Source organism: Pogona vitticeps, chromosome 4, assembly GCF_051106095.1.
Source record: "Pogona vitticeps strain Pit_001003342236 chromosome 4, PviZW2.1, whole genome shotgun sequence".
Lineage (NCBI taxonomy): Eukaryota > Metazoa > Chordata > Lepidosauria > Squamata > Agamidae > Pogona > Pogona vitticeps.
Window position 1 is genome coordinate 73659047 of NC_135786.1, and position 14806 is coordinate 73673852.

The window sequence follows — 14806 nt, forward strand, 5'->3', positions numbered from 1 at the left end:
GACTGCCAAAGGTGAGTCTTCTAATTTATTACAGGAACTATTTCTATAGAGGTTACTTGTTTGATGCCAAGGTCCATCATGGTCCTACCTTCCTTCTAGCAGCTTTTCAATCTGGTATCTTAGGCAAAAGAAATAGCTGAACGCCTACCAAGAGCAGCAGAGGGAGGCAATCATCATAGGTCCCTGTAACAAATTGCTACTCTGCTCTTTCTACCCAGCAAAGAGGGAACCTGGAGTTACCTGCCTGTGGGCAAAACGTCCATGGTGGTTCTTTCCAAAAGTGCACTAGACTCCACCATATATAGCTTAAACGCCCCCACCCCCAATGATGAGAGCATCTATTGTTCTGGCCAAAAGCCAGATAACAAAATGATTCCCCAACCTTGTTTGAGTTCCTCCAAAGTAAAGCTGTGAACTTCTAAATCTGGATGAAATGTAGCAGTGCTTATTTGCTTGTAATATTCAATCTCTCTGCCATAAATCCCATTTAGTATCAACCCATGTTGTGGTGGAGCAGCAATGTAGAATCTCAAGAAATCTTGTGGGACATCAAAATCTTCAGCATTGATGGTGTCAGGTCCCATTCTTCTAATGTCACCTTCCATTACCTATAGGAAAACACAACTGTCAAAAATGACAACGAAAACTTCAAAATTAAGAAGTGAAAGAAATGTCATCAAGCAAACTGATTTAAAAAAACCTTCTAAAAATCTAATTAGAATTCTCAGAAGTGAGTAAATATGCTAGAAACAGTTGTCTAAAGTCGAAGTCATTTAAAGGGGAAAAATCAGACTTATAAATGATTGGGAAACTGAACATTATCAATTTCTGCTTTGCATCTTAGATGGCCCTTTATCAATCCAGTTCTTCAACACTGCAATTTACATTTTTCTGCTTGTGTTTAGCACACCCGAGTCATCCTTTCTCTTCAAAGCTCTTTACAATTTTTAAAATACATGATGTACTAAAACCACTTTTTCATAAATAACCTTAATCTTTTCCTCCCTATTGCATCAGCAGATTTTTACACCTAGACTACATTTGATTTTGAAATTGTGTATTACATTGGCCAAAATTCTGTTGTTTAGTTACGTCAGTGTAATGCAAATAGCATATCTCTGGAAGCAAATCACCTCAGTTTAAGAAATCGCCACAGACATTATCCATCGCATGCTAATGTATGTGATTGCCTAACCATGCAAGAAGCATTTGACCATTCTCTTAATAGTATTTTAAGCAGTAGCCTACTTGTTTCAGCAGTGCCACAGCGTTTCCCCTCTAAAAGGTTTATACGTAGCATGAATAATTGTAGATTTTAATCACTTCTGAGTATTTGCAACTACATTTGTGTTAGGAAAATGTGCTTCAGCCTCTCTTTTCCCACCACCTCAGATTCATTTCAGCTCTGTTTTCCCCCCTACTTTGCAGTTGGACAGCTCCAGTATAACACCCCAATTAGTTTATACTTGTTCTGTTTTCATCAAGTGAGTTGTATGATAAATAAGAAAACTCCTGGCAAAGCATTACCTTGCCTGCTCCCCAACATATGCACACATATTTATTTAAAAAGAAGCCATACTGCATATGTCCCACCCTGGTTTTTTGCACTTCGACTAACGTATAATACTAAGTGTGGAGCTGTCTCTTTTCTCTATTTGTGGATTGTTTACTTTCATGTCATGAAGAAGCAAACCAATGTGTCTAAACAATTCAGATACCTAGTTACATGGCTCATCTGGTATGTTGGTTCGATTCCATTAGAAAGTAGAGGGTGTTTCCCCCCCTCTTTTTTTCCTTCTAACAAATCAAACTGGGAAGAGGAGAACATACTAATGATCCCAAATCAAACTGTCTGGGTACAGATTCAGCAGCATGAGAGAAGACCAAACTGTATCAAAGCTGTGCTTTTCTTATGTTTATAGATGTACAAAGGTCCAGCAGTACAATTTTATGCATGCATAGGATTGCAGCCCAGATATTCCAAAATACATTTAGGTTTGCTTCACAGATTTTTTTCCCCTGACACAGCAATTATAAGCAGATATGTTAGAATGGAACATGACTCTTATTATATATGAATACCAGCTCTGGTAAGCATGATGATGATGATGACGACGACGACAACAACAACAACAACAACAACAACAACGGAACTGCAGAGTTGGAAGGGACCTTATAGATCATTGGTTCTAACCTCTGTCAGGGAGGCAGTTGGGAATCGAACTCCCAACCTCCTAAACTACTGAGCTATTTGTTCATACTGTGGTGTATGTACTGATCCTCTCCCTGCAAAGGTCATTTGGACAAATAGAGGTCCTCCCTGCCTGGAGGAACTGTAGTGACATGCAGTACCTTCTCATACTCACAGAACATGCAACTACAAAGGAGCATGGCCTGAGGAAAAGAACAGTTCCAAGAGATCGAATGCCACCTCCCCTCTTGTCAACGGAAAGTTGTTGATTTAAGCAAAAACACACACCTGTACAGTATAGGTAGATGTATATATTCATGCCTCCCCCTCTCACCTGAAGGAGAGACCCTAGTATGTCACTACCACATGAGACATAGTAATTCATTATACAAAAAGAAAGCACTGGGTGAGATATGCACAGTATGACATTATAGTACCTGGTTTGGCTAGAGGATGGTTTCTGCTCCAAGCCATAACTGCTCTCATCATACCGCCAAACTACTCCCATTATACAATCAGTCCCATGGAAATATATACTCTGAATTCTGCTTGGATTTTAAATGATATCGTATCCTTTCTTAAAAACTAGCCACAGAAAATGATGTCTTTCGCAAGGACTTTAATTGCCACTCCAGACTGCAAATGGAAAACACAGATCCTGTCTTCCCTGGGTCTGTACTTGCAGTTCTAGAAATCTGCAGTCCTGTTGCTTCAACATTGTGAGAATCATTAAAGGGATAATTCACTGGTTTATTATTCCAGTGAAATTGTTCAAAATGAACCAAGGATTCAAGAATGTTGATAAAAGAGGTGTGGTGTGATTCGTTCTTGGTAGGACTGTAATGAAACTGAGAAACATTGGAAGCAATAAAAAGGATTCTAGGAGAGAAAATTAGTATAGATACTAAAATATTTTTAATGATTATGTTAAAATAGTTCTTGAGGCAAAAGAAACACTACATTTATGTTGCTGCTGGAATGGTCTCTGTTGCACACTGGAAGATTAAACAAATGGTGGACCTGAGGAAACAGTATGCAAAACTTTGGGACATAGCTTTTCAGAAGGGACTTGGTGGCATCCAACAACAATATATGGAACAATCTTTTTCCTCACTACTCCTCTGTTGGAGTTTTTGCAATCTTGTATGCTGACTTTAGTACGTTTGGCTAGGAGGGACCTTTCTGGGCTGGGGTGACTATCAATCTATCAAGCATTAACCAATCGTTCCATTCCTGCTTCTGATTTCAAAAAGAGTCCCGCCTCTCTGCTCAGTGCTCTTTCCCTCTCTTTTGTCTGTTGGAATAAGTCAGTGAGTCTGTTGAGGCCTGTTGCTTAAAGCCATGTTTTGTTCCTTCTCCTGTTTGCTCTGTTCAATTTTAAATAATAAAGCCTTTTATTCTTTCTACTAGTAATGTCTCAGTGTATTATTGAGAATTTAAGTGCCAGTTGATTAAAAAAAGGGGGGGGACTTGAAGCTATTCTGCTCTGTGAATCCCTGCACTTCCTATACACAGCTAGACAAATTTAACCCTAAAAAAATAAATAAATTCAAACTCTGCAACAGATTCTGTGCATATGTGAGACTGACTTTTCTGCATTTTGTACATAAAGTGTATATTACGGGAAAATGTGTCAAGTGTCTAGATAGTTTATTTTGAAAATTTCAGTAGGAATGTACCGGGTGTGTTTCTTTCAAGGCAGATGCAGTGCGCTACTCAGTTAAAAGAGGCACGTGTTATCTCTCTCTTACCTCAATCACATGTATTTATAATTCTGTACTCCCTTGAACTGCCATCAATGCAATACATTAAGAAGGGTTCAAGCTTCTATTCATCTTCAAACATTCCACAATCCAGTACATAATATTCTCAGGTGCAATTTCAGCTGCTTTCAAGTTCAGCCACCATGTGTGCAGCACTCATTTATCTCTTCACATGTTTCTCATTCAGGGACTTGCACCAGCTGAGAACCACATATGGAGGCCCAGATTGACAGAGCTTTCATTCTGTGCCATGGAAGCTGACAAGAAACATCCTCCCTTCACTCTAAATATGGAGTGTTTGTAGTGGTTTCTGTACTTACAAGAGACAGGCAATTATGATGTCACATCTACAAATAAAAACCCACTAGGCTTCCAGTGCTGTTCTCTTTTCCATTATTTTTCTGGTTCCTAGTCTAATTTTTAATTATTTCATTTCTACTCCTTTTTACTTTATTATTCTACTCTGATCAGCATGATGTATATACATATCCATGCTAGATTCTTACCTGAGGGTGTGTGCGTGACATCTTATTCTTAAAAGCCCTCAAAACGAGGGCATCAAGAATCTACAAAAAGTCACTTATTTGTACATATATAGACTTTTGAATTTAGCCATCTTCCTTTGGTGTCCTTCTCTCCTACGGATTCATACGAGCCAGGGGGAAGACATTATTTTAAAACCACCTGTGCTAATTCATATTACATTAAAAAATGTGAAGCTGTACTATTACAGAGCCCGTTTATTATAATAATCATCTTGGAACTGGAAAGCTGGAAGGGACCTTATGGATCATCCAGTCCATCCCCTGTTAAGGAGGCACAGTGGGGAATTGAGCTCCCAACTGCCTAGCTCTGTAGCCACGAACCTAAATTATTGAGCTATTCAGCAGTTCTTTTAACCCCTTCCTTGTTCTATTACCCTAATGCCAGGGCCAGACAACACGTCACAGCTTGTGTGGCTGTTTACTGACTTTGCAAAATGGATACAGATGCATTCACATATTTACAGCAATGTGTATTTAGCCATAAATTCTTAAATGGGCACTGGAATAATCTCCCCTGAGTGTGTACAGCAGCATCAGAGAATGGTTTAAATCAGACAAATAACCTGGAAAAAGGCCCTTCGCCACTCAGTTCTCAGTCTCAAATGAATTCCAGTCCTGGATATGCTGTAAAACATTCAATATCTCAACTAGTTTTTAATCTAAATAAAGAATGTAAAACAATTAATGGCTGAAATCCTGTTGCTTAAAGTGGCAACTAGAGTAGGGCCATTGAATTAATGGAACTTTTGGAGGAGTTGACACACCAAATCCCCACTGATTCAAATGGGCCTCCTCTACTTGCGACTTACTACACTAAACAATAGAATGTCAGCAAATGAAATAAAACTATTCTGATTTAAATCTTCCTGATCCACATATAGGTCTTATGCTCTTTTGATCACATGGGAGTATTTGTGATGCTATTTAGAATGCTTCATAGTTGTTATTTTGATTGCAGAACTTCATACGCTAGTCCAGTGGTCCCCAACCTTGGGCCTCCAGATGTTCTTGGACTTTAACTCCCAGAAATCCTGGCCAGCAGAGGAGATGGTGAAGGCTTCTGGGAGTTGTAGTCCAAGAATATCTGGAGGCCCAAGGTTGGGGACCACAGCTCTAGTCTATCCAAGGTCTCCTGTTTCCTCTGCCTCTCAGGACAAATCCATTGCAGCTCCTCGCTCACTTCATTCAACGTACCCCCCCATATTTGTTTTTGTGTGAATGCCTTGCAATAACAGGATTTCCTAGCTTCAATTCCTATGTACCTAGCCCCTGCTAAATACTGTGACTAAATATTGGCACAAGCAGCTAGAATAAAGACATACTTGCTTCCACCACTTCCATTCATCAGTCATTTCACCAAGTCAAATTTGCAAACTCTTATGTCAGGGATTGGCTTTATTGTCCTCTCTAGGGTATTGCACACACTGCTGGCACAACAGGATCTGTGGCCCTTTATTAAGCCTAAGGTTGGATGAGGTGTACTCCTCCTGCATTACAATCAGGAATCAGGTGAGCAATATCTTCTCCTTAGAAAATAAATCAGCTAATTGTCTGGTGTGTAGGAAAGGTCAATTTGCAGATGGCCCTTATTTAATGTTTAAAGTTAGTGAATGACCTTCAGCAGTTGGATACTATCTGTTGTTGTTGTTTTTTTTTCTTTTGCAATTTAGTGAGTGACTAGATGGGAGGCTGTCCCAGGATGATGGAGAGTCTTCTATAGCATAGCCTGGTACTTTGTACTGACTGCAATTGTTGTTGCTGTTCACACAGTAAAAGTTTAATAACCTGGGAATAGGCACTGAAAGTGTCCATACAGCAGAGGGTTAAATTAGGTGCACTTCTCACCCTAATACTTCACAAACTCCTCTGCCATGATCTTTCTCTCCTTTCTCACCAGCCTCCTTTATTTGTTGAGTTTCCAACTGTGTTCTAGCACTGAACTGACAGCTGAGTCTACCAATGGAAGCTCTTTTCATTTTCCTCACATCTCGGTGCATACAGATATATATACATGGGTCTGTGTGTCTTCCACAAAGGAAACAAAGGCTCCTGATTCTTTTTGTTTCTCCTTTTCTACTCCAGAGGTGACCAAGAAGTCTCAACCAAGTGAAATTTAAGAAAATAATGTGCACAAACAAGACACCAGACAAAGTCACAGCTTTTTTTGTCATCTCCACCACCACCAAAAAGCTCCAGGGATTTAAGAAAGCATTTCAGCCTTAGATGCTGGGTTGAATGTGTGGGCATGAAAAAAGAAAAGGCACTGGAGCTACGAACAAGACAGGAACTGTGTTGGGCAGTGGGACACAATCTTGCTTCCCCCCTCCATTCCCATCTCTGACGCATGTTCTGCCTTCTAAGGCTGCAGACAGCTCTGGCTCCCTTGTTTCGAAAGGGCTGGTGAACAAAGCTAAGGCAACTGGAGAATTTTCAGAAGAAGGATAAAGGGAAGGTTGGGTGAGAAGCACTGTCTTTTGGATATTCATCAGTGAAAACTGGTCTCTCCCCCAACCCCTCACCTGCCATGTCATTCTGCAAAGTAAGGAAAGCCCCAGGCTGGCTCTTCTGCTCTGAGTCGGTAAGGTGCAGCCTTTCTGAATGAATGCTGAGTATCACTTACCTGAGGTAATACTAAACTAGTAACATTAACAAAATAAAGCATTTTTTTTCTGAAGATGTGCCACCCTTAGGGGTATGAACCTGAAGTAATGCCAAACCATCCAGCCCATCCCACTGAAGATGTCATGATTAATATGATCAGCTCTCTCCCGTCCTTCTCCCTCTCCCCTCTTACACACCACTGCTCTAAAGGAGCCATATAGGCAATCATACAAGCCAGAAAAGCAACACTTTTCTGCTAGCTGAACAAAATGTATCACATACTTATGGAAAAGCATCAGGTCTGTGCATAACTAGGTTTACATCATGTAATCAACAAGAACCCCCCCCCCAATCAAAATTAACTGTGAGGACTGCTACAATTGTATGGAATCTTTCATTAGAGGGGGCTATCTTCTACAGTATTTTCTGTAACTTAAACAAAACATAAATTTACATAGGCAGACAACTGCTACACAATGATGATATATTAGGCCGTGGGATTACTGTTTTGACAGGCAAAATCTACTTATCAAACAGAAGGAATTTAAATGGGAAAACTGATTTGACTCACTGTTATGTTTCTAAGTTGCAGCCCCGGTATTTCATCATTAACAGGAACAACGATGATGTAGAAAGGCATTGCTATGGATTTATGAAGGCCATCACTAACTGATACCATGAAGCTATCAGAGGTGGGTTCTAAACGCTTGTGCTTGGACTGAACGTAGTTGACATAACCATCCTTGAGGCTCTGAAAAGTGAACATACCTTTCGGAGAGAGTCAATGTGTTAAAAGCAGGTAATTAATCATTAATCATTCCATTTATTTCTCATGTAGAGTCAAGCGAAGGAGTTATTTTACACAAGCTTACTTTCTTTTCACATGTTTCCATAACCCAAGAATATGTTACATTCAAAGAGATGCCTGAAGGCAGTGGTTCCCACCCTTGGGTAGCCCTGGTGTCCTTAGACTGCAACTGCCAGAAACCCCAGCCAGCACAGGTAGTGGTGAGGTCTTCTGGGAGTTGCAATCCAAGAATACTTGAGTTGCCCAAGGTTGGGAACCACTGCCTAAAGCATGTTCTTGGACTACAACTCCCAGAAACCTTCACCACCACCTCTGCTGGCCAGGATTTTTGGGAGTTGAAGTCCAAGAACATCTGGAGGCCCAAGGTTGGGGACCATTGGCCTAAAGGAATCACTCAGTGTGCATGCATAAACAACAGCTGCAGAACTGGCTAATCACTGAATATCCATCACTTGGGATTTCCCAGCCCTTACAAATATATATTTCCATTGTCTCTGAGCTGCTGGCAAGACGTCAAGACAAGACAAAGCAAGAGCCAGGTGTTTTCCATTCCTGATGAATTAAAAGAATCCATGTTCATGATCTCTTTGAGTTAGCCAAGTCTCTTTCATTTTAAAACCTCAACATTTCTCCCTTTTTTATTCCTGAACATAGGGACGCAGAAACTGGAGATGCTTTAGTTCTTCTGCTCAGTGTGAAGGTTGAAGCGCCCATGCATGCCCTTGGCAAACAGAGTGACCTGATTTTAAACAAGGATTAGTCAGTTTCATTCTTGGCCACACTATTCTTATCCTCAAGAAGAATCTTTTCCTACCCTAAATATAAAGAAACTCACAAGTTTTGGTTAGTTCATCAGAGACATACTAAAAAAACAATCCCTGTTTACACTAGCACAAACTTCATGTACTATATGCATCCTAATAATCAGGGGCCAGGCAGACCTACTTGGTTCTTACCTTTCAGAAGACCCATCTCATGTAGACATGCACCCACTCACTACAGATCAAATGGTGAGATTACGAATAAGAAAGTCTGTAGAAATTGAGTTAAATGAGTAACAAGATTCAGCTGGGAAACTGAAAATGGACAACTGCTGTGGACCACAATAAAATCAAGTGGATCCAAAATGGCTAGGACTTTCTATGGAAGCATGGATCCAAAGGAAGTGTCAAGCATTTCAAATTCCATTACTGTATCCCCTATTAATGTAGTTCAGTCCTACACTGCACAAGGTGGGACTGAGTTTCTGTGTCTCTTGAATGCAGAGCTGCAAGTAAAGATTTTGGCACCTAGGACTTTGCTGCCTTGTTGGCTAAATTTGGAACACATGAGATTGCCAGACATGGAACAGACATTCACAAATGGAGAGAAACACCTGGCTCTAAACACATTAGACTCATTTTGGTTTTGTGACAGGCCCATGTATTCTCTATTTCCTTCTGCCCAGGGATGAGTGGCTGGGGACAGGTGGATTCACAACTTTACTGCAGAGAATACATAATGAGCAAGTTCATGTCCTTTTTGCAGCAAAAGTTTGTGCCCTCCGGATTTTTGGTGTCTTACTTTAGACAGAATTCTGCTTGAAAGTCCCATTAAGGTTTCACAGGGACTTGAGAGAAAATTGAAATTTCGTGACCGAGAAAGGAAGAATGTGTGCATGTGTACCATATGCTTTAAAAAGAAAAGCAAAGAGAGGAAATGGTAGTTCAGAAATTATTTGTAAAGGAACACACACGTGATACCGATTGTTGTTCTTTGGGGGGAAAGAGAGAGAGAGAGAGAAAATAAGGCAACAAGTCTGGGACTCACTTATATTCATGCCTTCATTGCTCTTCTCGTACCCAGGTGGAGGAAGAAGGTTCTCCAGGTAACCATACTGAGGACTTGTCTCTAAGTAGAATGTCAGCTCCTCAGATTTTGAATCTTCATCTGAAGCACCCAGATATTTTACACTGATACATGCTGAAGACCCTTCGTCCACCAGAAATATTTCTCCTTGAGAAAAGGCAGAAGGAGAACATTATCCTCCCTGTTTCAGATTTAAAGTTCTGCTTTGATTGTTTTTAACTAAGATGAGGCTAAGTCATCACAGCCTGCCTGTCTAGCAGCTCTGCCTAATCGGATATTGATTTGGTTAGTAGCTGCTGAGAAAAGCACTAGTGACACTTTTGCTTCAGCTCAAAATAACTTGCTCAGCACTATTGGGATGGTGTCTAGCTCTACTCAGTTATAGCTGCTGGCAAAAATTAAGTGGCCTTTCTTCTTCAAGGGCTAGAAGGGTGAGTAAAATGAACAAGGAGGGTTTTAATCAGGAGCTGATAGTTGGAGAATTCAAATTATTTTCCTCCTGTCTTCTCTGCCATTCTCAGCCTGTTTGTATTATGCCCATATATTGGCCTTTGAAATTAATGCAGTCTCTGAGGCAGCTAAACTCCATTTGTAAAACTTCGTTGCAGCCCAAGGCAAGAAGGATGGGATAATGGTTCTGATTTCCTGAAATTGCAACAGAAAGCTAAACAAGCAGAGAAGACTGCCAGCCTTGAGCGCAGCTGCATGAGACAGCTATAGCAGCTTGACACCAATTTAAATAGCAAGATTCCACCTGGAGAATCCCGAGAGTTGTAATTTGGTGAGGTAGCTGAAGGTCTAGTGCACTCCCAAGAATTATAGCACTAAAGCACTCTAGAAATGAACTCTAAGCCCCGCACCAAACTACAGATCCATAGATTTCATAGGATGGAGCCATGGTTTCATGTCAGTAGATTATCAAGCTACCTGCAACAAAACTACTCAAAGCAGTATGAATTTTCCTTATCGGACTCAAAAGTGCACTCTTTTGTGAACATGAAAAAGAACATCCCATGGCATTCAAATCTCCTTTTAAAGCTTCCTTCTTCCATATAAACCCATGTGCCTCCAGATGTTGTCCAATTCCAAACCTGACCAGGCTCATCCATCATGGCCAATGGTCTGAACTGATGAGAGCTGAAGTCTAGCAACATCTGGAGAGCTCCAGGTCCCTTATCCTTGAACCAGGTCCCTTATCCTTCTTTTCAGCTACTGGAACAATGTTTCAAAATTCCCCAGTGTTGTCAGATAAGGAGGCAAAATAATATAACATTGATATGTACAGTCTAATTCTAAATTTGTTCTGTTCACAAATTACTCAGTTGATTTTGACACAGTATATTCCCAAGGATGCCTCATACTGTAGTGTCAATATCTTGTGGTCCTGAACACATTAGATACAAAGAATTTAACTTGAAAATCAGAATCTAAGACATGGTGTGTGTTGGTCCAGCCTTGGGCAACAGCACCTTTGAAGGGAATGATAAATCACTTCTGAGTTCTCTAAACTTAGAAAGCCCAGCATAAGGGTTAGTATAAACTGGAATCATCTTGAGGCCGCACCATTATTGTTTCCCCCAAATCCTTTTTGTTTTCTCATTGTGTTGCTGAAATGCTAGGAAAGAAATAGTTTTTTAAAGATTCCAGTCACTTTTAGGATTCTGAAGGATCACCGCACACATTCTCCACTATCAGTAACTGCTAGATTGCCACTGGGAAGGCTGGAATTATTTATTTATTTATTTAGCATTGTTGTGGTTCTTACATCCAACCAGGCAATGTTTATTTTTCATAAATCTTAGATTACATTCCCCCATTTCCTTTCAGTTGGCAAATTTTACTTCCTTGCCCTTATGCTCGGGAGTGAATGTATGGTAGTTTTGTCATGCTGTTCTCCAATTACATTTCCAAACTCTATGAACGTATATTTTTCCACTCTGTATGAACTTCCAGTATAGACCAAATGCTCCTGTTTTTAAACTCTGTTGTGCCACTGAGTTGTTATGTTTCTGTGGTTATCCACAGTTTGCAGTTTTCTTATTAATAATCCTTTTCCAAACTCCTTTCCTCTCCCTTTCCATCTCCACCCCTTCCAAACAGCGTCGAAACAACACGGGAAGTAACAGTTACTGGTTATAAATCTTTGCTCGGTGTAGAGCATGATGCCAGGGGCTACTTCCAATGGTGGGAGAGGTCATTGCACCTCACTAGGTAGCTACCACCTGCCTTAAGCTGGGCAGCCCCCAGCCAACAATGTGCTGCTTTGCAACAGTCTGGTAAACTCACAGGGTGCATGGGGTATAGGGTAAAAGCTGACAAGCAGATCACTAACCCTGCACCATGCAACAATCAGAAGAAAACTTCTTCCCTAAAATTGGGCACCTGGAATGTTCAGGCAATGACCCCTGGCTTTTCTGATGACCTGCAGGAAATAGACAACGAGTACAAAACAGCTGTCATTGACACGGAACTGAGTAGGCTGCAGATGGACATTGTTGCACTGCAAGAGATGAGGTTGCCAGACCTGGGATCTGTTAAAGAAAAACAAATTCTCATTCTTCTGGAAGGGAAAACCATTGAATGAGACCAGGGAATATGGTGTTGGGTCTGTGGTTAGAAATACTCTGCTGAGATCCATTGTTCGATTACTGCAGGGAGTGAAAGAATCCTGTCTTTGTAGCTCCACTCATCAGCAGGACTAGTCACCCTTATGTAGCAACACTGTCGTCTACAGCAGAAGTCAAAGACAAATTCTATGATGGTCTGGCAGCTACTATCAAAGAAATCCCTGAGAGAGGGCCTCTGTTCATTCTTGGAGACTTTAACGCTACAGTTGGTGCTGATCACAATTCTTGGCCCACTTGTCTAGGCTATTTTGGCATTGGGAAGATGAATGAAAATGGCCAACGCTTGCTGGAGTTTTGCTGTTATTATGGTCTTTGTGTCAACAACACATTCTTTAATATGAAGCTTCAACACAGAGTCTCTTCAACACATCCAAGATCAAAGCATTGGCATCAGCTCAATTAGATCCTCACTAGACAATTTAGACTTCCTAGTATTATGATCACACACAGTTATCAGGGTGATGATTATGATACCGATCACTCTCTGTAGCAGAGTAAAACTGTGAATAAAAGATTGTATCACATGAAAAAGAAAGGAAGACCACGTATTGACATCAGCAAGACTCGCGATCAGAGAAAAGTGGAGGAATTTGCTCAAGCGCTTGAGGAAACTCTTCCAGGCCTGGCTGGTGCAAATGCACCTGAATGGTGGGAATATTTCAAGAATGCTGTTTATAACACCGCCTTGTCCACATTTGGCAAGAAGACCAAAAAGACGGCAGACTGGTTTGAAGCCCATTCAGAGGAGCTGATGCCAGCCATCAAAGAAAAGAGGAGAACTCTAGCAGCATACAAAGCCTGTCCTAGTGAGTACAACTTGAAGGTTCTTCGAGTTGCTCATAGCAAAGTCCAACAGACTGTCAGGAGTTGTTCTAACAATTATTGGCTTCAGGTCTGCTGTCCGATACAGATAGCAGTGGACACAGGTAACATCAAGGGAATGTATGATGGTATCAAACAGGCTCTAGATCCAATACAGAAGAAATCTGCTCCTTTGCTGTCTGCTACAGGCAGGCGTGATCATCCAGGGTGCAGCACTACTCTGAGCTATATTCCAGAGAGAATGTAGTAACCAAAGAGGCATTAGATAACATAGAGTGCCTGCCTGTCTTGGAAGAGTTGGACAGCGCACCAACTTTAGCAGAAATAAAAGCGGCCTTGGATTCCCTCGCCTACGGCAAGGCACCTGGGAAGGATAACATCCCTGCTGAAGTGCTGTAAAGGGACTATCACTACTAAGCTGTATGAAATCTTTCGTCTCTGCTGGAGGGAAGGTGGAGTACCACAGGACATGAAGGATGCAAACATCGTCACATTGTACAAGAACAAAGGAGACAGGGGTGACTGCAATAACTACCGTGGCATCTCTCTTCTTAGTGTGGTAGGGAAGCTGCTTGCCCGTATTGTGCTGAAGAGGCTCCAGGTGCTTGCAGGCAGACTCTATCCAGAATCACAGTGTGGATTTTGAGCTAATAGATCCACCACTGACATAGTATTTTTCCTCAGACAGTTGCAGCAGAAATGCAGGGAACGACGACAGCCACTCATTGTGGCCTTCATAGATTTTACAAAGGCCTTCTATTTGGCTAGCAGGGATGGCCTTTTTAAAATACTTCCCAAGATTGGATGTCCTCCTTGACTCCTTAACATCATCAGGTCCTTTCATGAGGAAATGAAGGGCACTGTAGTTTTTGATGGCTCAACATCAGATCCCTTTGACATCCAAAGCAGAGTGAAACAGGGCTGTGTCCTCGCGCCAACCCTGTTTGGGATCTTTTTTGCTGTCATGCTGAAGTACCTTTGGAACTGCAACAGAAGGTGTCTATCTCCGGACTAGATCAGATGGAAAGCTCTTAGATCTCTCTAGATTGAGAGCGAAGACCAAAGTCCATCTGAAATGCATGTGGGACTTCCTCTTTGACGATGATGCAGCTGTTGTCACCCATTCTGCTGAAGACCACCAACAACTATCGTTTTAGAAAGGCCTGCCAAGATTTTGGATTAACACTCAGCCTGAAGAAAACACAAGTCATGGGTCAGGACGTGGACTCGCCTCCCTCTATTACCATCTCTGCACAAGAATTGGGGGTTGTTCATGATTTCATGTACCTTGGCTCAATGATCTCCGACACTCTCTCCCTAGATGTCGAGCTGGATAAATGCATCGGCAAAGCAGCTACCATGTTCTCTAGACTCACAAAGACAATATGGCTTAATAAGAAGCTGATGGCACCAAGATCCAGGTCTACAGAGCCTGTGCCCTGAGTACACTCCTGTACTGCAGTGATTCCTGGACCCTTTGTGCACGGCAGGAGAGGAAGCTGAACACCTTCCATATGCGTTGCCTCCGACGCATTTTTGGTATCACCTGGCAGGACAAAGTTCCAAACAGAGTAGTCCTGGAAGGAGCTGGAATTTTCAGC

At 41.5% G+C, this 14806-nt stretch overlaps 1 protein-coding gene across 3 annotated transcripts in view; it reads right to left on the minus strand.

The window, feature by feature from the left end:
• Positions 1 to 14806, minus strand: part of LOC110077136 (FRAS1-related extracellular matrix protein 1) — a 149961-nt gene that overhangs the window by 90831 nt on the left and 44324 nt on the right. For all 3 annotated transcript variants that reach the window (XM_072997709.2, XM_072997708.2, XM_072997710.2), the window contains exons 18-20: positions 9718 to 9903; positions 7672 to 7868; positions 383 to 608 (exon numbers count right to left, since the gene is read on the minus strand). In XM_072997709.2, coding sequence (XP_072853810.2) covers positions 383 to 608; positions 7672 to 7868; positions 9718 to 9903 — 609 coding nt within the window. The remainder of the gene's footprint in view (positions 1 to 382; positions 609 to 7671; positions 7869 to 9717; positions 9904 to 14806) is intronic.